Below are 26,322 nucleotides of genomic sequence, written 5' to 3'. Positions count from 1 at the left end.
TAAAAGAGGAGCGGTGGGAAGGAGTGAGTGACAATTATAAAAGTTACATTTTTGTTACCTGCATCATTTAACATTAAATACCTCCAGCTTGTATAGCTGGAGGTATTTAATGCATAAATAGCTATTTATGCATTAAATTAGCATAAATAGCTTTTACAAAGGTGATTCTTATCACACTTATCGTGCTGTCTCCATTTCTTACTCTTTGGTGGCCCCTTGCGCTTCTTGCCACCATCAGACTTGGACTTCTTTTTGCCACTGATGAAATCCTCATATGAATTTTCCACACTCAGACCAGCTGCACTCCCTGCTTCAGCACCGTCAGGCCTGGGAGGTGACACAGGACAGATGTTCATAGAGGAACAGGCGTTTGTCAGGCAGAAACTGTACAGTTTAATTCCTGGACTTACACAGTGAGTGACTGTGGATTATATTGGTATTCATCCCCTGGGTCTGTAGGTGGATGGACCTCTGCCTCTGGAGCAGCTGTTCCGTTGCTGTCAAACTGTCTGTCCAGATTATCTTGACTAGAGTTATCGCTGTTTCCCCACTCAGACACCGGCGTCTCTGGAGATCGTGTGAGTGAACCAAAATCGTCAAATTCCGTTGTGTCTGTCTCTGAAAACTCAACTGGACCAGAGAACTCTGCAAATGAAGAGAAACATCATGAAACTGGTGTAAAAAAAAAAACCCCAAAACCCGTTTGTGGCTCTGGTTGTACAACATCGTCTGTGAAACTATCTCACCATGACCTTCCACAAGAGAGGGAGGGGTGAAGTCATTCAGGTTGACCAAGGGAGGTCGAGCGGGTTTCTCTGGAGCTGGACCCAGAGACTGCGGGTCAGGGAGGGCTTTTCTTGGTGGAGGAGGAGGAACCACTAAAAGCTCAGGGACAGATGCAGAGCCGTTCTCAGTGTTGACCTCCAACTCAGGAGAGTGCTGACCTGCAAATGGTAACACAAAGACTTAACATCCAAGCAAACCCATGACTGTATGTTAGTGTTAGACTGGCAAGTGACAGGAAGTGCAACACCGCAAAATGTAAACAACAAAATAGATTTTAACACAGAGAAGCTGTTAGATTAGATTAGACCACAGAGAACATAAAAAAGGCTGAATGAAAAGGAAACCAGAGCACAAAAGTAAACTGTCAACTGGTCGGTATATGATCATGTGACACAAGAGTCAAGATAATACAGTTAGTGTAAGTGACAATAACAGGATAGTGTGAAGAGTCAGGCTGAAGCCCAACAAACGTATTAGATATTGTTGTACTTCTTCAAAAACATAATAAATAACATATGCAGCTACAGGCCTGAAACCAGAAGATCCAGAGAGTGGTTCAACAGATCAACATTCACACATCATCCTGTGCCTCTTGGCAGCCAATGAAGACATGATAATGAAAGATGTAGCTTATGGTGACGTAGCTTTTTACAGCTCTCTGTGTAGCACCAGTATGAACAACACTGAAGTACAACAACACTAAGGAAAGGAAAGCAAAGTGAACTACTTGTCATTGTGACACAGCACACCACTGCACACAACAAAATGTGACCTCTGCTTTTTACCCATCACCAGGGGGCAGCAGGGGGCAGCCTTAAACGCCCGGGGAGCAGTGACTGACCAGAGCACCAAGCACAGTGAACAGAGAAGAGCATCTAGACCATAGACAGAAATATCCACAAAAACAGTTCAGCCCGGACACTTCTGTCCACGATGCTCCACTGTGGACTCAATGTTTCGTCACCAATTCCCTCTTATCTCTTTGATCGTTTTTGTTTGGAGTCACGGCTTCAGTAATTTTAGGCTCTTTATTTTATCTACCACCAATTTATTGCCAAGGTAGATTTTGGAGAAAAAAAAGGCTTTTCCTCCACGTAACTCTAGAGGGAGCATTACTACAATCAATGGTACACTTCTCATAGGTTAAAGACCACTACATCAGGCTAGTGCTTGACTACCTGGGTATATGATCCATCTCAACCATATCTGGTTTCTGAGGTCATATGATTGACAAAAACAACATTATTCTATAACGTGTTAAGTGGAGATAATAACCTGTAATTAATATGTTATAGAAGTTAATGATTAATAAAGATGTTCGTGCCTCACTCTACTCCTCCCGCGGTGGTAAAGATATTTTTTTTTAAAACAAGAACTCGTTTAAATGTTAAAGGAAATTGTGTAACTGCAATAAGAATGAGCCAATGTCAGAGAACGTGAGAAAACAGAGTCTAATTAAGAATAATTAATTATTACACAATTAAGTGTTTTAAACTAGATGAAGTCGATGTCAACACAACAGCAGACTCGTCCCGTTTCCTCTTTCAAGTGTTTATCACTGTCTCTTTGTGCCGCAGTGACAGACAGCCTCATGTCATCGCTCCTCCTCCGGGTCATTTCTGACATACTTTTGTAAATGTGCCCTGCCAACTGTGAAGGTGTTTCTGGCACAAAGGTGGAATGCCAGGACTGTTCTGAATGTGTTTGTGTCTGTGTGGCCATCTTTAAAGACTCTTCTCTTCTCAGCCCAGAGGCAACTCTGCAGCAAGAAGCACACCAGGTGTTTGAACGCTGTTCTACCACCATCACATACATACCTGGCCTGCTGGCGATGGGAGTTATTCCTATGTGGAGCATTTTTAAGTGAAGTAAACAGTAAGAGAAAATCCAAACAGACAGAAAACCCACTGCAAGGGAAAAATTGGGAAAAGCTTTCAGGAGTGAAGAAGAACTCTTCTGTGACTGACTTACTGTGATCAATACCATTGAATTGACTTGGTTTCTGTTGGAAGGCATTCCCCTCATAGTCAATGGGTGGGAGTGTTAGCTGAGAAAGGGTGGGGCTCTCAGTAGGGGGCGTATCCACGGGGGGCGGGGTGACTGAGTACGGTCTGCTGTAGTTTGACTGTGAGCTTAAAAAAAAAAAGTTTCAAATTTTAAACCTCAACAACTTGAAGAATTGAAGACTGACATTTAAATGATTTACCTGGTGGGTTTCTTACGAGCCTTTTGTAGGGCGTTGATAATTCTCTGGTCAGTGGTAATCCGTTTCCCTGGGTTCATGTCCCCTGCTCTCTCCAAGGCTGAGAGTGCCGACATTGGACGCTCCATTATGGGGGACGGATGTCTCAGGGGTGACTCAGTGGGTGGAGGGACGGGTGACTCCACCGAGGCAGAAATGGCTGCCTCAGTACAAGCGTCAGCTAGCATCTCATGTTGTTGGGAGGTTGGTGATGGTGTGGTGGTCTGGACAGCACTCGTCTCTGGCATCGTGATGTCAGGTAAAGAACAGAGCAGGGCAGGAGGCTCCACATTTGGTGGAGTTTCAGAATCTGGGCTTGGAAAACTGGGAATGAGAAGAGGAGGTGGGATAAAGGTGGGGGAGATCTGGACGTCGGAGGGTGACGTGACTTCAGTCGTAGAATCAAAGTCAGGTATTGGTGGGATGTTTGGCAAAAGGGCCTTTGGTGAGTCAATGAAGTCAGAAGGCACAGGGATGAGAGGAGCCGCTCCAGAGCAGTCTAAGCTGGGGCTGTCGAGGATGGGCTCAGACACCTCCACCGAATCCCTCTTCACTGATTTCTTGAAACCAAGGAGACGTTTCTTCTTTTGTGTTGCAGATTTGGGGGGAGGAGTGGCGGGGACCAGTTGTGCCGTGCGCTCCTTCTGGGTGAGTGTTAGCAGCGGGGGCTTCTTGTCCTTCTTTCTCTGATCCAACAAATCATTCTCAGTTTTCTCTGCCTTGTCTTTACTCGACATCAGCTTCCCATCGCTCTTGAGTTTTTTATAGTTGTTCTGAATCAGAGGCTTTTTGTTGTCCTTGTCGTCTTTAAAGACCACCCTGGGAGCAAGGGGTGTCTTCCCATCCAGGCTCTGGTTGATGGAGGTGAGCAGGGAGGGGCGCGCTCCTGCTGGCAGGTAGTGTGTGGGGCTCTGAGGAGGAGGCACAACCTTCGGCTTTTCTGGGAGAGCTGGTTTGATCCTGGGTTGTTTTGGGAGCAGCTCTTCATCCTGAAACTTGGCCCTGAGAGCCTGAAAGTCCATGGGGTCATTCTAGACAATACAATGTCCCATTACACAGTAAAGAACACGTTAGAACATGATGGGGTCTCAACATATTTATGACATAAAAAAAAACAAGTTAATAAAGACTTTGTTAGTATTAAAAACTTATATGACTATATAGTTTATAAGCACTAATATAGCCAGCATTTGTCTTATATTATAGAAAACAATTTGACTATAAGATCACGCATGATTTTCCAAATTTGAGTCAGGATTATTAACCGACTTACCTGATCCATGGTCTAATAGTATAATCCACCAAATGACAGCAGTCTCGTCAAATAATCCTGGTCCAGGGAGTTTCAGCCTCAGCCTCTGTGTGCGATGAATAATACTCCATCAACAAACAAAAAAAAAGATTCTACCTTTTTACTCGTGCTGTGGGGCTAAAACGAGCGTGTGCTCCATGCACACAGGAGATAGTTGTGGTGTAGGAATGAGGTCGAGTAAGAAAACTCACACTCATCTTTAAAAACAGCTCGTCTCGTCAAACAAGTCTTGCTCCTGCTAAACATTTAACACAGCACAGAGACTCTAGGACTTTTTTTTGTCTTCCTTCAGGAATGTGGCCCGGCTGGCCATGTGGTGTCTATGCGCAAAAGTGAGTCATTATCATGACACCTTATAGCTTTTTTTTTTTCCTTCTTTTACTGGTCACATTTTTTCAGTCACTTTTGTTTTTTAGCCTCAGCCTGAAAAAACAATAATATATATATATATATATATATATATATATATACATACATATATATATAATTGTTTTTTTATATATATTTGTGTTTTATCTTATGTATCTTTAGGGTATTTACTGGAGACACAAACTGGACACATGAGGCACCAGTACACCAGCAGCTTGTGACCTTTTGAGTTAAATTCAAATTTTTGTGAGTGGTTTACAAACTTCAGCTTCCTGTTAGATTTTTACCTAATCGCAGAATTGTCTAGATAAACAATAGAGAAAGGAAACAGGGGTGGCCCATCAACATTCCACACACACACAGACACACACTTCTACAAAATGTAAAAGTATTTAAGTCTGCAGTTACAGAATGACATAGATACAACATGTCAATATCAGTTAAAGAGAGAGATGAAAATCAAGATTTAAAACGATTTGGCTTTTTAGGACTAAATAACAACAGGTGTCCTATAATACTGAAAACATTTTTGTATTCAACAACTGAAGGTTTAGGTTTCCCAGAATTGTACTATCATTAAATCACAGTAAATGAGAGATCAGGGAGAGGGAGGGCCGATCTGATCTCATCCGGGTCGCAGAAAAGGACCTGACCGGATATGCAGTGGATGAGCTGTGCGCTCTGCCTCCCTCTAGCGGTACACAGGGAATTATGTTCCCCAGTACGGTTCGACGAGTCAAATAGGGCTGTAAACGGTGTCTTTAGTTGTTAAATAGGCTGATAGTCACATCAAGGAATACATTTCTGTTCTACTCTAGTTACTGTTGGCTATACGGGCAGTAAATGGTGATTTAAATATGTACAGAGTAATACATGATGTGAAGAGTTTGGAAAACACTGGTCTAATGATGGTATAATGGTGTTAGTGTGAAGAAATAGGGTGAGACGGAGGAAAATAATCCACTGCGAACTTTTTCACATAGTACTAGTAACCCGTTGTTAGCACCAACATGTAGAATTGAAATAACACATAAAATAAGATTGAAAGTACGTGTTTGAATGCAAATATGTAAAGTTCAATGCTGACATGTAAAGGAAGCCTGAATGTATTATATATTAGTTTTAATGCTAATATGTAACTCCTAAATGCTAATACAGTTTGTCATTATTGAACTCTAAAATACAGGAGTTTAATGCTAACATTTCAGATGCTTATTTCTTAACTGTGTCCAGATAAATATATAAATATATAAATTACGTTTAGCCAGAAATGTATTGTCAATTTTATATTGTTAAGATAATGCTGGATTTGAAAACATTTAACTTTTACATAAGATGACATGTATCACCTATGTTGTTTTTCCACTGTCATGTACACAAACACACTCCTGTTAGCTGTGGTGAGCCTGGGTCCTTGGGGGCCAGGACCTAAAGATGAATGAGTCAAGTATTGTTTTCTACAACAAACTGACCACAACATGGATTTTAATTAAGTACAAACCTTAAAACACCCAGAGCAGGAAGGTGACAGGTCTGGATCATCTTGGCTACAGTCATGACTCGACCAGGATGTAGTCTCTCCAAGTTCCATAGTCTCAGGTCTGTAGGATTCAAGAAAAGGGTGAACTATGCAGCAGCAGAAAGTTTCGCCAATGGTAGTGCAGGCTTCTGGGTTAAACATCCTGACACAGAACAATCCAGCATATGAGTTACAATGACCAAGTACCAGAACAAAACAAGACTTTAGATAGTTTTGGATAAATAGTTCATGAAAGTGGAATTTTGAAATAGGAAAATGAAAACCTAGAAAGTCGAGCCTTCTCGTCATCTGAGGTTCCTTTAACCAGGATCCATCTTCTCCATACTTGGTCACATTTGGTCCATAGAATCCTAGACAGACTAGTCAGTCAGTCTGCAGGATAAAGTACACAGACTCAGCAAAAATGTGAAGAACAAACGTGAAGACCTGTGGCTGAGAAGATCTTTCTGTCACCCTACAGTCAGGAAGCCAAACGTCCAGAGGTTGTAGATCTGGTACCAACACCTTTGGGGCAGGAAATACCAAGGAGTCTTACCTGTTTAACTGACTGATCTCACCACATTTAGACAGCCAGGACACATTGGGTGAAGCCTATACCACCTGACACTGCACCACCACCTACACTAATCCTAGATCCTAGACACTGAAAAGTTCAATTTCTACCCAAACAAATGATTTATTCTACAAGTAAGAGTCACAGAACCAGAGGGACCCTTGTCTGGTCCTGGAAAATTTAATGGCTTGATTTCCTTGAACAGAAGACAGGGAAGGACAAACCTCACCATCTCAGACTCGGTTATTCTCACAGGCCAGTTCTGTTGTACCATTAGCAGAGTAGTAACTTGTAGTTAAAGAAGCTGAACCATTTGTTTCAAACAGGAACAGAACATTAGAGATAGTCTACATCAGTACCAAGTACTAATGAATCATACAGAATCATGATGTTTAAGGACAGAGATCTGCACCACCAGAACCATTTCTTAATTCTTTTAATTAGTCTCAGCAAAGCAATAAAAAAAACCAACCAACAAACAAAACAACGTTTTTTTCAACTTAATGTGAAGTATAAACTATTTAGCTAAAATAAATACACCAAGCAAAAACGAATAAAAACCCCAAAGTATCTTACCTTTCTACCGGAGCCTTTTCTCTGGACCACACCAAGCCGCCATTAAGGAACTACGACACCTGTGTAGTGATGTGTCGTTCACGAGTGATTCGTTCAAAATGAACGAAACTTTCATATGCCTCGTGACTCCCGAGTCATATTAAATATTTGTTCATATTGAACTCACGAATCACTCACAAATCACTCACTGCGAACAACTCACTCTCTGCGAACTAATCTTTCATTGTGAACTAATCTTTTACTACGACCGAATTACTCTCTGCAAACTTATCTTTCACTGTGAACTAATCATTCATTGCAAACGAATCTTTCGCCGTGACCTAATCTTTCGCTGTGAACTACTCACTATGAACGGATCATTCTCTGTGAACTAATCTTTCGTTGTGAACTAATCTTTCGCTGTGAACTACTCACTATGAACGGATCATTCTCTGTGAACTAATCTTTCGTTGTGAACTAATCTTTCTCTACGAACGAATTACTCTCTGCAAACTAATCTTTCATTGTGAACTAATCTTTCACTGTAAACTAATCATTCATCTCAAACGAATCTTTCGCCGTGAACTAATCTTTTGCTGTGAACTAATCACTATGAACGGATCATTCTCTGTGAACTAATCTTTCGCTTCGTTCTCGCAGATTCATTTCATTTGTCACGTGACAGAGAGCTCGGGTCTCTTTTGCTTTCATTCATCTTCACATTTGGGTGTGTTTTTATTTCTTATATTTTCGCATGGTTTAAATTGCTTATGGCATTTTGTGTATTGTGAATATTGTGAATGAGCACTTTTTAAAGCAGTGGTATTAATACCACTTGTTGTACTTGGGCTCCCTCTAGTGGCACACGGGGGAATCTCCATGAGTCATTCGGCTTTAATACGGCTGTAAAATGTGTCTGGTTGTTAAATAGGCCAACAATCGCATTTAGGAATACATTCAAATTCTGTTTTCTGTTTGTTTGTTTTTTTGTTAAAATTTAGGTTAAAACTACCATTTAAGATTTAAATTTAACGGCAGAAATAAAACCAATAATTAATTTCCCTTTATACTAACCATGCTATATGTATTAAAAACCACAGAATGAGCATCTTTGATATGTATACCAGGAGCAGGTCTTATTAATGGAGGCCACCATGATGTAGCATCACAATGACTTCACACTATCATACTGTACACAAACTAAGCACTTTTACTTTTGTATATAAAAACAGAAGTTTACACTATGTTTTCATACATGTTTGACTCAACATGGTGACCTTTGACATTTTGTAGTTAAGCTCAAGCCATCACTGCATCTACATTTAGCACTGCGGCCAAAAAGAAACCATGTTTCTGTATATTATATTGCGTTGAGGTTTTTCCTAGACCTTTTGCCCATATTGTTACAATTGAAGAAACAACATAATCTGATAAACTGGGAGCAGATAATGTATTTCTACCACAGTTTGTTGTGCCCATCAAGTCTGGAGTGAAACGTGTTGGGAGGCTGATGTTGTGGTTTCATAGTGTCTCAGTAATAAAGCTGATGACGGCAGGCATTAGAGGCTGCGTGTGTGGAGTAGTGTGACAGGCCATTAGAGCTGTGTTAAATCACAACAGAATACCGTGACACTTGGTTTACACTTAGTAAAGACACACTGGGGGTCACCTCTGCCTGGCACACACCATTAGGCTTACTCCCCCTTTCTAGGCACATGCACTCACAAATTACCAGCAGACGACTGAGTCATTTGGGATGTGTTTATTTGTAACAGTAATACATGGTGAGATACGTAAATCAAAAGGGGAACCAAAAAAAGAAAAATCATCTAAAAACCCACTGTAGAATGTCATATTCATAAAGATAAAAATAATGTGTCAATTTACATTAAGAAACTGTTAGCTGAGGTAAAGTTAAAATAGGTGTAGAAATGCTATGTACTCAAACAGCAATGTTTCCCTTTTTGTTCATCTTCTTTGCTTGTCTTCCTGTCATCACATTTGTTAAGTCAATCAACATCATACTCCAAAAGAGTTCTCAAGTGACACGGGGGCTCTGGCCATAAAATAGGGGGTCGTTGCCATCACAGTCGATGAAGCTGTAGCAGAGGATGCTGCGGTCCACACACAAACATTTGGACCGCAGCAGTTTTGGCACCTGAACAACAGCTAGATGGGCACAGCATCACATTATATGACTGTTGTGGGAGACTGGGATGGAGAGACGGAGAAGGACACTGAAAAGACAATGTTTGCTGCCTGCAACATAGGACTAAAATCTTGGGGAACAAAAACACCCATGGTGTTTGGCCAATATAAATCACCGGGACATAATGACACGGTGACAGTGTGAGAAAAGCAGTGGTGCCTGGACACGGACGTGAGCAAAAACAAGGATTATTGGACAGCAGAAAAGAAGCAGGTGGCAAAACAGGAAAAAAGGAAAACAAATGTGGCTATTGCTTGGGTTTAAGTCAAAAGATTGCATAACTGAAACCTTCCTATTTTATGGCACAGAAGTCCGGTGGACAGAATGGTCGTTATTATTTACAAAATGAGTTTGGCAAACCAATGATCAGATGCCTTAAAGCCAAGTTGACTCTATAACTACGATAGAGGTGACTCCAGTGGCATGATTGACTTATAAAATAAAAATTAATTTTTTCAATTTGTTCCTTTTTTCCTTTTAAATCAGTATTGTACAAAAGCTATAGAGAAGAACCAGTTCAATCACAGGATCTGCCTGACTGGCAACACCTTCCTCTCATGGTCCATTCCTCAGTTTGTCTGGTCCTCTGGCTTTCCAACAAGTCTGTCTGAGAGGTGGGGTGTTTGGCAAATCATCAAGTGGTGTATGTGTGTGTGTGTAGGAGCAGTTATGTGTATGTGTGTGTTGTAGGCTGTGTGCACAGCATTTCTGTCGATGTGTGAGTAGCTCACAAAGAGTCTGTCTCTGCATAGCGATCCAGCAGACACTCACGAGAATGGTTAAAAAGCACTCAAACCAATGACCAAGCAGAGGCACTGATCCCAGCAACGGACCACTGTCGACGGGCCGGTAACAAGTCCAGCTCCTCCCGTTGGATGTCTTTGCTACAGATCAGGTGGATTTCACACTGTTAGAAAGAAAAATGAACACTCTAATCCCAATGGGCGTGCACGTGTGCAGGTGGATGTCGGAGATAGAGAGGCACTGCTTGATTCAGTCCCTCCTTGGCAGCACTGACGCTGGCCGGACACGGGAGGCCGAGGGAGGTGTGAGAGAGCACAGACAGGGAGGATGAGGCGGAGGTGCCGGCAGGGGTGGAGGGAGGATCGGGTTATGTCAGTAAGGCTGGGTGTGAATCGCCGCAGGGAGGGAAGAGAAAAGGAGACGGCACACAGTGAAGGGCAAACTGGGTTGATTGACATCCCCCCTGGCCTGGGGTGACCGGCTGGGAGGACTCCCTCCCCTTCAGGGAGAGGAAAGGATGTGTAGATGAGGAGGAGAAAAAAGGAGGAGGAGTTCAGGTGCAGAGAAGAAAATGTGGGCTGCCATCTTTGGAGGATGTTTGCCCGAGGGTAGAAAAGGGACACGAATATGGAGGACACACACACACACACACACACTCCTCCTGTTCTCTCATCAATGGTCAGCTTTGTCTTTTCAGTGCGTCTCTTTATTTCTTCCCTTTGTTGATCTGGGCGTAGAGAGGGTCCTTCCTCACCTGTGAACGGGAGAGAATAAAAGTCAAAAATTAAATTAAAATTTTAATTTATTGTTAGAGAACAATAGCAAACGGAGTTCTCCACTAGTCAGCCCTGATCAGCAAGTAAAAATATTTTGTTTCCGTTTTTATCCAAGCCACACGGTGGCAGTAGCGCACTATGTCCAATGGTAGTCCGACGTTTCCTCTGAAAAAAAAATCCTTCTCATTCTAAAAAGCAGTACGTGTGTGACTGCATGGGTGAGTAATTGTTTCTACGTGTGTAATTGTGATTACGCACATATATTCCGTCCCACAGTAGGGCAACAGGAACCAGACATACAACTGCACCTTGAATGATCCGTTATGACTCACTGTGTATTTCTCCATGTGGGAGAACAGCAGTGGCTGTGGAACAGCCTGCAGTCACTCACAATAGGCTTATAATTAACACACACACACACACACACACACACACACACACACACACACACACACACACATTTACAGCCAGCCACTCAATCTGCAACACAGACAACTTGATGGAAGTCTTCTGACTGATTATACCTGGGCCTTTTCTCCCTTCTTTGCTGCCTAGCGTTCAGAGTTAGCTACAACACAAAAGTATTGTGTTATATATGTAGATATAATGTGATGAATCTTGACCAGAGCAACAGACTGGAAAATCCATTTTGTCTAATGTCATGATTGGAAATAGAAGAGTCACAATTCTCCCTAGATCATGAGGTCCAATCTGTTTCCCTGTAATAATTGTAAAACCCATTCTGCTCTGCTTTGTCTTATTAATATCATTTCAATATAGTATTGAGCGCCCCCTCCATCTGTGTGTCTTTTTACTGTTATTTGGGGTCTGTGGTGTTGCTGTAGGGGTTGAAAATGTGTGTTGATTAAACTCCCATCATTGTACTATGTTAAAATATATGGAAAAGATAGGCCAAGAAATGAAAGCATATATGTCCAGGACAGTAGCAGTTCACTGCCATAATTTAAATTGAAGCCACTGAGGCCATGTAAATACACAGAGAAACCATGGGTCACATTTAAAATAATACATTTTCTTTCTTTTTTCAAGTCCTACCATCTTTGATACTCTGCGGCAGAAATACATTTTTATGTATGACTTTATTTCACATGTCATATGAGCATCTTTTAATTTATTAATTCTAACCAAAAGATTCTTTCTATATTTGTTTTTTTTTCATCAGTTTCAATAACCATTTGACATCTCATGTCTGACGTGTAGTTAAAGCCTCCAAATATAACGTGTAGTTAGACGTGTAGTTAAAGCCTCCAAATATAATGGATCTGACTGATAAGATGTTTTGTTTTTAAGCTGGAGGTGTTTGATTCAAGTGTGTGCAGATAACAACAAATGTATTGACAGTGTGCCATGGCAACCATAAGTGGATGGCTGTTGGAATTATTGGATAAACAGAGCACTTAATTCAGCCCACACCTCAGAATGTAGAGAATTAAAGATTAAAAAAACATCAAGGCACAAACCTGGTGGGTCAAAGGTGATCCCTTCTATGATAGAAATTCCGGGCCACCATTGGACAACCCTCTGACCTAACTATCTCTCAACCATATACATAATTCTTCAACATCACAGCTAAACACTTTTCTACGTGGCAGGGCCTCTCCTCACCATCACCTGTATTAATTGACTTTTTCTTAGAATTAAAATCTATTTTTTCCCCATTAAATAAATTCTTCTAAATCTGTCTGCTGCAGCCCTCATGTGAACTGAAACCCGAGGTGAAGGTTGGGAGAGTTGCTTACTAAGACTACAGAGCGCTATAACTGTAGGACTGACCAAGGCCAAACAGTCAGCAGAAAGTAGCTGCCAGCAGCCCTGAGAGGTGACAAAGGGAATGAGACAAGCAGTGACAGCCAGCAGCAGACTGCTCTGCACCACAGTTACACACTGCAACTCCTAACCTGTGCTGCCAACTGTGGCCATTACAGCTTTATCAAACCCAGGCTAGAAACGGGAGGAGGTGTGATCGACAATAGCAGCAGCCCAAAGGCCATCATATCTGGCAGGGTGAGGCTAACTGGGGGAGAAAGGCATTTCCCAGTATAGATTAGAGAACGTTGGCGGGACATGATGAGCTCACCCAAGAAAACAAAAAACAAACAAAAAAAAAGTATTTTCTCTGTAGCCTGAACACCTGTCTGGTAGGGCGACACCATCTTGGGATTAGAACAGGACGAGCAGCAAACAAGTTCTGGCTGCAGCGTGAGCCCAGGTGGTGAGGGTATCGATCACAGGTGTGCTTATTTTTGGGTAATAACTGGGCCCTTCCACATGTCCGTGTGTGTGCGTACGTGTATTTGGGAAAACGTCTAAAGCTAATGCGTAAACACCATATGGGAGCAGCGCCACTGGACCGGCACCAGAACGCTCCACCTATTCCACAGAGGAACGTCTGCCTGTGGCCCGGTCCGTCAGTCAGTCTGCAGCCAGAATCAGCGCGCAGCACTCCACAATCCATCCTCCCACTTAAGGCCCGCACCCACCTGCTGCCCTACAGCTTTCACACAGTCTGAATATGAGGACGTGGGCCAACAGGGGAGAGGGGCTTCTCAGCCAGCCCCCTCCTCTCCTTCAGTGAGGAAGGACTGGAAGGCTCCTTGGGCTTTAATTAATGCCAATTATGCCAGGGCAGTCATTAATCTTGGCACTCTAGTATTAGCCGATGAAAACAAAACCATTACATTTTCCCCGTGCTGGTGCCAGCAGCTATCATTAGGAGCCGCAGTAGGGAATTGTGTGGGTGAGGCCACTGGTTAGGGAAGACAGGATCAGAGTGGTTCTCCTCTTCTCTCTGTGTGTCTGTCCTTCATCTTCACCAGTTCAAACTCCAAACTCCGGCTAAACTTGTCCCTCAAACCTAATGCACGTCAGGATGGAGGTCAAAAGAATAAAAAGGAAACAAAAGGGAAGGTGCAGACGATATGTGAAAACTCAGGTTCCATCAGGTGAACTCTTTCTACAAAATCACATTACACCTCAGATGGAAATCCAAATGAATAAAAAGACAGCACGTGTCGTGTCTTTACCAAGCGTAACGTTTGAGATCAGCAAAATGCACGCAACGCTGGCGGATCCCTAAAGGTGCGAGTTCAGTGAAGCACAGCGACTCTGATTGGCTTTCACACTCCGATGACAGTCGTCGTGACGTGTTGTATTTAGGAAAGTGGAACTTTTGTTATACGTACATTCACAAATCCAAAAATACAGTCATGATGATGACGGTCAAAATAAATATCACACATCCGTCTTTTCACTTTATAACTGATGTGTACTCACCTTTGTCACCAAATGATCAGATTTCAAACTTATTACCATAGTAACGCAGCAAAATAAAGATGGAAAAAGTCTCATGCAGGATTAAAGTGAACAGGAAATAAAGACGAAGAAGACACAGTGAGGAGTCGTCAGTTTGAAGGTAGCAGCCACACCTACCGTGCCCTTGCTCTATCTAGCTCCCAGCCTCTGGACTGGCTTGTTCTGGGTTGGGCTCTGCTGGTTCACAGGGGCAGGGCGACCCAGAACCACAAGCCTAAAGAGGAAGTGGAAAAGTAGGAAAAGGAGAGTGGGGTCGACAGAGAACAGGAGAAGAGGATCAGAAAAAAGGAAGGAAAAGAATGAATCTAAAAGTAGAAGAACTACAGAACTGTTGTACTACAAGAGCATCAACACACAGAGACAGCAAAGTGACAGAGGGTGTTACAGTATTAATACCAGGGCTGTCAAAGGATTACAAATTGAATCTGATTAATCGAAGGGTAGCTGTGGATTATCATGATTTATTGAGATGGAATAATAATCTAATTTTTGTTCCTGTATACTGCTGGAACAGAAAGACAAATATCGGTAGACAGATGTGTGACTAATCCAAACGATGGAATTATTAAGACGGAAAATGTCAGGAAAAATATTCCTTGTTTAAACTCAACATTTGGCTTAGCTTTAGAGTTGGTGGATTTGAGTCATTACGGTGCATCTCGGGGCTTGTAGAAAGTGTGGAGAGATAGAGAGTATCAACTGATACCCATGTATATGCAGACGTTTTCCCCTGAACTGCGGTAAAAGTATCTGGAATCACAAGTGAACGATTCTTACAGATATTACATAATTATGCTAACATCGGGAACATTGTAATCTGAATGATTCATTTCACAAATTCATTAACACCCTAACTAACACATATTAGTAAATTTAGATTGACAGACTGACTCCCAAAAACAAACTTCCATGCACTCACACATGCACATACTCTTAACCGTGGTCTATTATGAAGGTCTCGCTCGGGTTGGTTTTTATTGATCTGTGGCTTTTTTTCCTCTAAAACACTCCTGCTTTTTACAGCGCTTCCTGCAGAGAGTGGGAGGCTGCATTTCTGCCCACGCTCAATTTTTTCTCCTGTCTCGTTCTTTCTTGGTAACCTTTTGGTCTGAATCACTCACTCAGTGCCGCCACCAGTGAACATTTCTCTGAGTTGTGTAAAGCCTCTCTGTGTTATACAGGCCTGGTGACATTTGCAGCAGTGTGAAAGTTCTCTCTTTTTTTCCCCCAATAACGGCGGGACCAAAGGCATAAAACTAATGTTTCATGGCTGGAGAGTAATAGTAGAAAGAAACAGAGAGTGAAAGAGATTGTCAGGGATGTAATGAGGAAAGCCTTTTTTATTTGAAGGGCATTTCTTCTTCTAGGACTTTGGCTGGTTCTCCCCCCCGACACCTGAGAACCTCTTCATTTTCCCATCTTTCTCTAATTTCTCCCACCTTAAGGTGCTACAGGATAGATGAATATTAATCACTTTCACATAGTCTCTGTATCAGCAGAGATGAGGCTGTCCAAATTTGAAGTGGTGATGAATGGACGCTCCCTGGCTGGCATTAATAACAGCCTAATGATGTCTCTGAACATTCTGTAGCTTCATTTAACGCTTTGTTGACCAAGCACAACAACACCACCACACCACATTCTCACGCAAGCACAACACTGCCAACGTTCACACTGAAGTACACGACCGATGTGCGCTCATACAAAACACACACAGACACACACAGGAAGGGACACAACAGCAATCAGCCAGAGTGATTATGTGGTTGGTCAGTGCTGCCACAAAGGCTGTTTATCAGCAGCTCTGTATCCTGCTGTGCACTTTACAGCAGCATAAGGAGTGAGTTATTAAAGGAACACACACTTGACTAACTCCACACACATCTCCTTCAGCATCCCCTCTCTCTCTCTCACACACACACACACACACACACACACACACACTCACAGCGTCTTCCTCTCCACTGCGGCTGGGGCTGCCCTCCGCTTCTCCGAACGAGTCATCCGTGGGGGGGTCTGTGGCATCGGTGGGGGGGTCACTGACATGTGAGACGGAGGACTTGGAGGGGGAGCTCTGCCTAGGAGCCGGGGTGGGTGCTGCAGGGGAGGACATGTTGAGTCAGAGGCAGCCGAACAGCAGAGGTGAAGTCAGACATGAGTGGGCGGAGTCCTTACGTGAGTTGGTGGATGGTGTCGTGGACGTGACCGGCGTCAGATTCATTTGCGAAATGTCAAAGTCGTCACAGTCGTCCGTGTCCTGGGCGGTGCCCACACGGCTGAAGTAAGTGCTGAATGCCTCTGAGGTTCCCGCTAAGCAGGGCTGGTCAGCCTTTTTCGACGGCATGGCCGGAGGCTTTGCCAGTTGAAAGTCCTGAGGGAAAAGATAACAGTCAGTCAGTTTAACCCTTTCACATTTGAACTGTACCTGACATCAGACTCTACAGACACACAGGTAAATACGGTCCGACGTGGACATGGATCACTTTGATCTGTAGAGAATCTAGTTTAAAGAAATGATTTGTCTTAGTCAGTGTACTGATACTGACACTGGACTCAGGAATATCTGCAAATACTGATACTAGTCCACTACTATCCTTTCTCCTTATACATGTACTATTCAGTGCTATGCAGTACTTTGCTTAATAGAGACATCTTAAAGCTGCAGTGCTGCTCGCTATAAAGAAGAAATAAAAACAAAAAATGTCAAGCTTTGCAATGATGCTACTTTTTTAAAATCTAAACTTTCTACTCAATTAGACTGTAGAGTATTTGTAATTAGTCAGACCGACTCAACACTAACAACAAAGTTGAAAGTGAAACTTCATTCAAATGAACATAATAACAAATAAACAGGCAGTATAATCCTCCTGGTAGACTCTTGAATTGGTGTGTTTTTAACACAAAAATCATTACAAAATAAAGACATTAACTTTCAGTCGGCAGGAACAGGAGTGTTTCTAACCTCTGTCTGATTCATTCTTGTTTGTTTGTTTGTTTTTCCTCTGGGCTATAAAAATGTTAAATATATGATAGTAATTCTAAGAGTAATGTAACTGTCAGTGAACCCCACAGAAGAAGAAGATGTTGTTGAAGGGAGGAGGAGGGCGAGGTCAGAGGTTTTTGTTTCAACTCCGGTGTCAGTTTTGTGAAGATACTGGGGGAGCTGAATAAATTCACCAGGGCTGTGACCCAACAAATTCAACTGTGCTTTGGCCTTTTGTGATGAATGACTCGGTCAGATGTGTTTGGCATGGAGTGCATTCCCTGTATCCACAGGAAAATCACTGGTCCCCAGAGGGAACTCTATTTTTAGTTTTGCTAAAATGTGTTGTGACCCAGTTTAGATTTTTACTAAATATTAATATTGTACCAGCACACTCCACACGGGGCATTTGATCTGTGATAATAAAACAGTGCAGCAAGAAGGAAGAAACATGCATTTTTTTGGGAAGTACCGGTTAGCATGGAGAGATACTTCCACTTTGAATACACAGTATAAAATATTTCTAAGACAAATGAGCATTTCACACACACCGAGGATATCTTTAACGCTGCACCTCTGCTGATTTTGGGTTCTAATCTGTCATCCCTCTGACGTTCTGTGGCTCTAATGGTAGAATATAAAATCAAATAACTGGAAAAACAAACAAAAAAAAAAAAGGAAAATGCAGATGAGGCCTAGTTTCTCAGACTGATGTTAAATATTTCACATTTCTTTGTACTTATTTGCATCATAAGCAGGCGTTTGATAAAAGATTAGGGTTAGAGAAGTCTCCGTAGACAGAGTAAATCTATTCTTATCGTCTCTCCTCATCGCCGTTTTTCACCTTGAACATTTCCTTGTTCAACTTCTTCCCTCTATCCCCGTGCTGTGGACTCGAGGACGCCGAAGGGGAAGATGCCGAAGCGCTGGCCCCGGCAGCTGAGAGGCTCTCTCCGGCAGGAGTCACAGTGGTGACAGGGGCGAGAGTCTGGAACATGGCAGCGGGCAGTGTGCCCACAGGCTGGGCGGGGAGGTAGGCTGTAGGAGAAAAGGCTCCGGCTGCCATGGCTGCCCACTGTTGCTGGGTGGCAGGGAAGATGTTGGCCTGTCCCCAGATGAGAGGCTGTCCACCTGGCAGCACCTGAGCTACAGGGCCCAGTGGAGACTGGACCCCAAAAGCCAGCGGTGTCTGTGCAGCAAATGCCTGCTGGGACCAGTGGCCGGGGGGAACTGCCCCCATTGTCACATAACCTGGAAATAAAGAGGTTGAACAATGGGGAGAAAAAAGGTGTTAGATACTCACTGAGCATTATGTATGTTCACCACTGCTTTTGCCATGACACAGAAACACACACAGAGATAATGAGTTATGAATCACAGGAGAGTACTGGCCTACTTCTGCCTTCAGCTACTTGGTTCATTTTCATCCTCACTGTGAATCCCCAACATCTCCACCAAAATCACACAGACCTTTATAATTCAAAAATATTTCACATTTCTGGCTAGTACCACTTTGGAAAACACAGTGTATTTCTTTGGCCCTTATGCAGTATAGATTATTGAGCACAAATTGAACTTAAGAATATTTGTTAAACACAATGACATAACAACTGGCCAATACCCAGTACCACAGCAATACTTCGTTAGGTTGGAGTTTGATTTTCAATGGCCTAAAAGGTGGTGTGTATATAGGTGAGACAGCACTCTGGGGAATGGAGTGTGTGTGTGTGTGTGTGTGTGTAAACCACAGACACCAAGCAGGAAAATGCTAACAGACAGTTTTCATTTTCTTGTCAATCACAGAAAACTATTTCAAGCCAAAACGAAAAAAAAGTATTTGTGTATTGAACTATAGTAATTTGACACTGACACGGTCAGTGTCAAATTAGACAACATAACTAAACTGAGAATAAAATAATAAAGTATAAAGTAAACAATCACTAAAATCAAACTTTCTACAGCCAACACATCTGAGCAGAGCTGTCACAGAAATATTCATTTAATTGATATTTTTTCCTCAACCCAGTGAACTGCAGTAGGAAAATACACAAAACTCGCTGACCAACTGACCGACTGACTGACCGACCGACTGACTGACTGGCTGGTTGTGCTGAAAAGCAGATGGGCAGGTTTTTGAAGTATCTGTATGAGGGATCAGGCCACATCCAGATACATGTATTAGTTTTGTACATCACTAACAAAAACATAGTAAACCTGGACTAGTTTACAGCATATACAGACAGAAGACAGAGACAACACTAAATAAATCCAACCTGATTTATCAAGTATGCACTCCATGTATTCTCCACTACCATCTCACCATGTTTCATTATTTTCTCCTGACCACCAGCAGAGGTAAGTAAGCAGCAGTAGAGACAGCAAACTAATGACGCATTTCACATTGAGCACAAACCCATGTCAAGTATTCTTCTCCTTCACCTCATTCACCAACATTCATTTCAATTCTATTCCATTCTCCTTTATTTATCTCAACACCTCTTCTCTTCACCTCCTCTGACTGCTGCCCTCCTTCATCCTAGTTCTTGACTCAGTCTCCTGTGGTGTTTGTTTATCTTTGAGTATTAGGTTGTTTTTTTTTGCCTAATAATAAACCAGCTTTTACCTGAGGGCACAGATGCAGGATTGAAGGGAGCAAACAGTTCTGTGGGAGGCTGCAGGCCCTGCGAGGGGTCAAGGGTGTTGGCTGGAGATGCGGGAGTCTGTGAGTGTTGTCGTTACAAATTAGGGTTAAAAACGAAGAAAGAGAGACAGCTGTGTAAAAAACTTTATTAGGCTAAGACTACGGTGTGTGTGTGTGTGTGTGTAGGAGAACATCTCACAGAGGGAGAGGTGATGTCAGGAGGTGTGGACATGTCTCCAAAAATCTCTAACTGGTTGATGTTCTGAGGAGGAAAGAGAGCAGACACTGAGTGCTACGCACAATATGACTTCCGTGGCGGTGGATCTGTAATCTGAGGCAGTTTTCCACTCCGGTGCAACATGCATCACGCACCGCATGCAACACAACGATAGCACAGTGAGTCTGCGGTACCTACCTGAGCGCTGTGGCGGCGGCACAGTGGAAGGTTACAGAGCAGTGAGGAGAGACGGAATAATGAGATGAGATGATTGACAGTGATGACATACCTTACCTACCGCAACTCTTCGCAATCTTGACTATGTGCCTCCGATAAAGGAGCTTTCGAGCAGCTGCTCAAAAGACAGACTTCCCCAACCTCTGTCGTTTCTGCACCACTGTTTTCTTCTTGCGGACAAGTCGGAGATGTGTGATGTGCCTCACAGGGAATACTGTAGCTATCAAAGAGTGCAGCCCTTCTACTTGATCTGAATTTGTTCTGGATCGCATTATGTCTTTCCACTGATCCCTCTCTTCACTGTCTCTTCCCTTTGTGCACATTAATAATATCTTAAGGCCGGTGGCGAGTGAGGGGGACTATTTTTAGTCGATGCAGGAATTTAAGCCTTGAATACATGGTCAGAGATTTGCATAAATCACCGATGCTGATAATTTCTTCAGCGATAATGAATGCTCTTAGAACAGTTTCCCTCCACATACCCTCGCACACAGGTCGCAAATGTGTTGCGAAGTTCTTTTGAAATATATCAGATAATGGATCTGTGGGCCGAGTGTCACAGTTAAACTAATAAATTCTGATGGTTCAATGTACTATTGATACCACCGTACAGCAAACGCTGCATCCACAGGACACGATAAGAGAATATGCACTTTAACTTAAAGAGTGAAGCCAAAGTTGTTGCCGAGTATTAAGACATTGACTTATCTGAGCCAATGCCAGAGGCTCAGCTTGTGTTGGCCGTAAAGAAAAGGCTCCAGCAAATGCAAGATGATAGACTTTCTGTCCACTTTATGAACACACGACTCAATAATCTTTCTGTTTGTGGTGACGGGGAAGCAAGGTCAGGAGCTGTGATTATCAGTTTGTTATGAACGCTGAATTAATGCGTTGTGTTTAATGCGCTCAACTTGGCAAGTGTGACTGGAAGCCGGGTGACCTCTGCCCCTGTCTGACAGCAGGTCTGACCTCTGCGCATGTGTTGTTTTCTAAGACTGTGAGCTGGGAGCCAGTGACCTGTGTGCGTGTGTGTGTGTTTTTCTTTCTTCCTCTCCCCAGCTTGTCCTTCCTCATTCACAAAAACATGTGGGTTTGGACATGCAGGTACTGTACTCGCCTCTGCTACAGCCTTAAAGTGGTTGCTATAGCAACTGCAGTGTTGCACGGTATTATTCATAAGTGACATGGGTCAAGAGTTGGGGCGACTTACAACAACAAGAGGACAGAAGTGGTGCAGCACAGGGACAGGAGATCATCAGAGGAGGACTAATGAGTGGAGTTTAAGGCTGCCAGCTCTTTTTTCAAGACTCTTAATTCTCTGGAAACATCGAGGAACAACAGCATCCTTACCTCAGTCACCATTTCCAGATCTATCAGATCTGCCACTGGTGGCTGTTGCTGCTGCTGCTGCTGTGGTTTTGTTTGTTCTTGTTGATCGTGGTAATGATGATGCTGATGACGGTGGCGGTGGGGGGTGATCTGATGTCCGTTCTGCAATAGCAACCGCAGTGTTAGATGGCGGATGGAATGAGAATGTGCTCACGCAAACGTATTAGTTGTTTATCATACACCCGATGACGATGAGGAAGTGAGGTGAAATGAGGCTAAATCAGGAGAGGAAATGTCATAACACACACACTCACGTGTGTCTTAGACGAGTAAAAACAACAACAGAAAAGAAAAACTTTATCTCCTGACTTGGGAACCAAGTGAAGATTTAAAAGGGTTTAAAGATCATCCCTGCCTTCAGACTAAACTACAGCCCTGAGCCGGGGTTTAAACCCTCCCCCTGTGTCAGGAGCCACAGTGGGAGACAAACAGAGAGACACAAATCCCAGCTGCATTTACACTGCTGTATATTAAAGTGGAGTCAGGCTGAATGTTATGTACAGAACCATTCATTAGAAAACATTTCATTTCATTTGCTTTGTCATCACTTAAATTTATAACAAAATACAATTATTTCTTTGTTTTCCTGATAGATCATTTCTGTGTTTTTGAATCGTGGCATATCTGAGGCAAACATTTCAATTTGATTACGATTTTCCCTCATCCCTGAAGTCAAATCTCCCTCCACATCAGTCCGACTATAAGAAATTCTCCAACATCTTTCAGATCTGACAGACTGTAGCCGTGCCAGATCGTTTTCCTCCTCTGGCACTGGGACTTAAACTGAGCAGATTGATCTGGCAAAGCACTATCTGTAGTTAATTCATCAGGACATTGTTGAGTATATTGTTTTTTGGATGTAACCTTGGAGAACGACCTTCGTTCAGAAGATTTCCGTCCTACAAATCAGTTTTGGAGATCGTTTTTTTTTTTTTTTTCCTACTTTTTATTCACAGGGGTTTTCACGTCTGGCTGCTGAATATTTATTCATGATATTGAAAGAGGAAAATAATGCTTCACTTTTTCTTTTGCTAAAAGCCACTACCTGGACTTCCATTACTAGTCACTCTCTGTTCACTCCATCTTCTCTGGCCCTGCCAACTATCCCTCTGCGCCCATTAAATGCCCTCGCCAACTCTTCGCCTGGTCTTTCATCTTCATCAGTGCAGCCGCCACCCATCAATTACCGTCTCCTGGGACAAACAAATACCTGTGCACATGTGGCGTGCATACAATTACTGCAGTCTCTAAAAATAAAGTCACCCTCACTGACCTCCTGTTGTGTAAAGGATTACACTGGCACATACTACCTGCAGACGTGTGTGTGGGATTAACGTGTGTGTGTGGGATTACCCAGTATATACACCAGTCCATGAAGGAGAACAAAAGAAATCTTTAACTATCTTTAAAACATTTCTTTGGTCGACTACTGTGATCCAACATGGCAGCCAGATGATAACACAGCACCAATGATGTAACACTTTTTAGTGACATTTCTTAAACTAAATCAATGACTATCAGCGGGTGGCCCATGGGCCGAATCCTGCCCGCTAAACCATCCAATCAGGCCCAGGACTGGATTCCAAAATTGTGGGTATCAAAGGGGAAAAAAATTATATATAATTTTAATTCAGTGCATCTCCAGAAAATCCACAGACAAATATAATAGGTATAAATAGTGTCTCACAGAGTACACATTTAGGAGGGTGACAGAGAGTAAAGAATGGTGAAAACCCTGGCCAGTGCCATCACCTCATCAGAAGTGTACACTGCAGTGTATGAGTGGACATTTAGGACATTAGGACGACTCCAAGGGTCCCTGACTGACAGGGGCCTTCGACTGAGGCCCAGAATTTCTGGCACAGCTGGTGTTCAGATTTATCACTGTGACATTACACGGAGGTTATCAAAAATGGATTAATCTCTGGATTAATCTAGAATAAATACTCATCACATTACTTCACAGACTAACCAAACTGTCACATGTAACCCTGCCGTACTGAAACAGTTTCATTTCTCCAATGCACTTAAGTCTCTCTGTATTCAATCCAGATTTAATGAATCATCAAATTTCTTGCACGAAAGAGAAATATTGGATTCTTTTTTTTTAGATGCAGACACAAGCCAACACAAAAGCAATCCAAAAGCAGCAGCATGGGTAGGAAGCTGGGTGAGGGGAGAACAGAAATACTTTGTTGCCTTCAAGCGTCTTACCAGAATGAGCAAAATATGCAGCCAGGAAACTGCGAGAGTGATTCTCAGAATACCAAAAATTGGTGAAGAGGGATTCAGACTACCAGCAGTGACAGGAAGGAGGAATATGAATTTGAGCAGTTTAAAAATTAAAGAGCCACTGCAGGTGGATTCACAGTAAGGTGGTGGTCTGATGTTAGACCAACAGAAGACCCCCAGAACTGCCAGCATCATGAAGAGACAGAAACCCAGGAGAACAGCCTGGTTACTGGAACGATTTTAGTAGATTAAATTCAGGAAGCAATATAACCGAAAATGTTTATGTGCAGATAAGAAGCAGTTGAGTTATACTGAAAACTCACAGTGGTCAAGGTCGTTTTCCATTACTACCAATGGCCCACGTGCACACCCTCACGCACAACTCACGCACACACTATAACAAAACAAAATGTTTTTTCTAAAAACAGCCACAAACGAACGTGTTCATCCTGAGAAATGTTGATGAAAAAACATGAGTCCATGCACATTTACAATCAGTTGCCATAATTTATATTCATTAGAATCAAGTGACAGCACAGTCTGGGATGAGGTCATGCAGAGCTTTACTGGATTCAACACTGGCAAACCACAGTCGGGCATGCTTGGCCGCATCCGCTGACACCATACACACGTAGTATTTCATTAGACCATAACAGCAAGCACCACAGAGGACGAGGGAGAGGCAGCAGCCGCCACAGCTTCAGCACACACAGACGAGCAGCACAGCACAGCACACTGCAGGAGAGCACTGGTTCCCAGCAAACCTCTCAGGAGAAAAAAAAAAAATCACCAACACACAGGGCCGCTGTGTGGAAATACTGGTCAAAAAATATTTTCAAATGCTCTTCCAAAACAAGAGTGGCGTCAAAGCGTCAAAGACGTCTGAGAGGTTTGTCTGAGAGGGGGAGGGCAAGCTGAGTGGGACGCCGGCACGCGGGCAAACACACGGTCACTCACTGGGTGTCGCTTTGGGATGTCATAAACCCCCTCCTTCTGCTGACTGGTGGGAACCTATACAATCAGCCAATAAAGTCAGAAGAGCCAAGAATGTCTGTTACCTCTGGATTAATAAAGCAATGAAACGTTACGACACTGCGACACATCGGATGCCAACACACAACCCTGGAACCCGGCTGTTTGAGGACCGTATCAATCAGTGGCAGGTCGGTCCGAGTGTGTATGTGTGTGTTAATCAGAATTAAAATCTACAATCACTCATCTAGCGCTCAGTGCAGTCGTTCAGCGGTCTGCACTGCAGCCCTCCGTCCTTTAGCTTTCTCCCTAATAAAGAACGAAGCAGGCTGCTTATCAAACTCCCAGACGTGCAATAACTCAGCTTGTCACGCACACGCCGAGACATGTAATATCTATGTCACGTGGGCAGATAGATTTGACAGTGTGTGCAAGGACGGGCAATAATAAGTGGCGATGGCGAAATACTGATAAATATATGGATCAAGGGATTCCAGCGGATTTCTCCTGAAGTGACACAACGTTGGAGAGGAAGTTTTATTCCCGGTCAGATGGATCGCTTTAATCGGTGTGTGGTAAATAGGAAAATGCCACCGAGAAGGAATGTGGATGGGTGTGGATATGGCTCAACTCCTGAAGCCTTGTTTACTTTATTTATTCCCACAAACCTCCATCTTTATTCATACGTTAGTTCCTCAGCCACTGGGGGCTGTGGGCGTGCACATGAGTTTGCGTGTGCGCGTGTAGCGGGTTGTTTACGTGTTTTTTGTGCCTGTGTACGTTGGGGCAGGCGCCAGCAATATTCTCTACTTTGAATCCATTTTATTTAAAGATCAAACAGGAGGCTGGTGATTAATCTTTCTTCCCAGCGCTTTCTTTCATCTCCTTAGGAAAGAAAGGAGAGATTGGAGGAGAGAAAAGAGGAAGGGTCCGCCTCCCAAACAGACCAGGAATAACCTCCTCTTCTCTGCAGCATGCACACTGCTCTCCTCCTCCTCTTTCTCCTCCTCCTCCTCAGAGGCTGAGAACACCTCCCTGAGGACCTGAACCAGAGAACGCCTCTCTCTGGAGGACACAGCTGCAGCAGCCAAGGCTCTTGGGAGGGTTGGTTGGTTCTTCACCTCTAATTTACTGTGTCATTAATTTTGCCTGTTTATATTTGCAATATCGGAAAGAAAATTACTATCGCTATTCTCAGGAAGAAGCTATTCACTTTGTAATCAGGCCATTAA

General features: G+C 43.0%; 2 protein-coding genes across 12 annotated transcripts in view; both read right to left on the bottom strand.

The window, feature by feature from the left end:
• fyb2 (FYN binding protein 2) overlaps nt 1–7,500 on the bottom strand; it is a 13,682-nt gene extending 6,182 nt beyond the window's left edge. The window contains exons 1-9 of one of the 2 annotated variants that reach the window (XM_008307108.3): nt 7,379–7,498; nt 6,513–6,621; nt 6,211–6,310; nt 4,302–4,386; nt 2,993–4,059; nt 2,758–2,918; nt 747–944; nt 411–645; nt 203–327 (exon numbers count right to left, since the gene is read on the bottom strand). In XM_008307108.3, coding sequence (XP_008305330.1) covers nt 203–327; nt 411–645; nt 747–944; nt 2,758–2,918; nt 2,993–4,059; nt 4,302–4,310 — 1,795 coding nt within the window. In that variant the 5' untranslated portion in view covers nt 4,311–4,386; nt 6,211–6,310; nt 6,513–6,621; nt 7,379–7,498. Of the gene's footprint in view, nt 1–202; nt 328–410; nt 646–746; nt 945–2,757; nt 2,919–2,992; nt 4,060–4,301; nt 4,387–6,210; nt 6,311–6,512 lie in introns of both variants that reach the window. The other variant, XM_025054087.1, reaches the window with a different exon arrangement.
• A 1,604-nt stretch (nt 7,501–9,104) lies between these two features.
• Nucleotides 9,105–26,322, bottom strand: part of dab1a (DAB adaptor protein 1a) — a 105,770-nt gene continuing 88,552 nt past the window's right edge. For 2 of the 10 annotated variants that reach the window (XM_017043111.2, XM_025065853.1), the window contains 9 exons: nt 25,076–25,129; nt 21,848–21,988; nt 20,243–20,305; nt 20,026–20,122; nt 18,247–18,653; nt 16,595–16,790; nt 16,368–16,516; nt 14,537–14,633; nt 9,105–11,064 (listed from right to left, as the gene is read on the bottom strand). In XM_017043111.2, the coding sequence (XP_016898600.1) occupies nt 14,553–14,633; nt 16,368–16,516; nt 16,595–16,790; nt 18,247–18,653; nt 20,026–20,122; nt 20,243–20,305; nt 21,848–21,988; nt 25,076–25,129 (1,188 nt within the window). In that variant the 3' untranslated portion in view covers nt 9,105–11,064; nt 14,537–14,552. Of the gene's footprint in view, nt 11,065–14,536; nt 14,634–16,367; nt 16,517–16,594; nt 16,791–18,246; nt 18,654–20,025; nt 20,123–20,242; nt 20,306–21,847; nt 21,989–25,075; nt 25,130–26,322 lie in introns of those variants that run through there. The other 8 variants (XM_008307115.3, XM_025065876.1, XM_008307114.3 and 5 more) reach the window with 5 other exon arrangements.

This window comes from Cynoglossus semilaevis, chromosome 2 (assembly GCF_000523025.1).
Source record: "Cynoglossus semilaevis isolate Cse_v1.0 chromosome 2, Cse_v1.0, whole genome shotgun sequence".
Classification (NCBI taxonomy): domain Eukaryota; kingdom Metazoa; phylum Chordata; class Actinopteri; order Pleuronectiformes; family Cynoglossidae; genus Cynoglossus; species Cynoglossus semilaevis.
The sequence above is the reverse complement of the archived record's forward strand: the minus strand, read 5'-3'. Positions and strand labels throughout refer to the sequence as shown.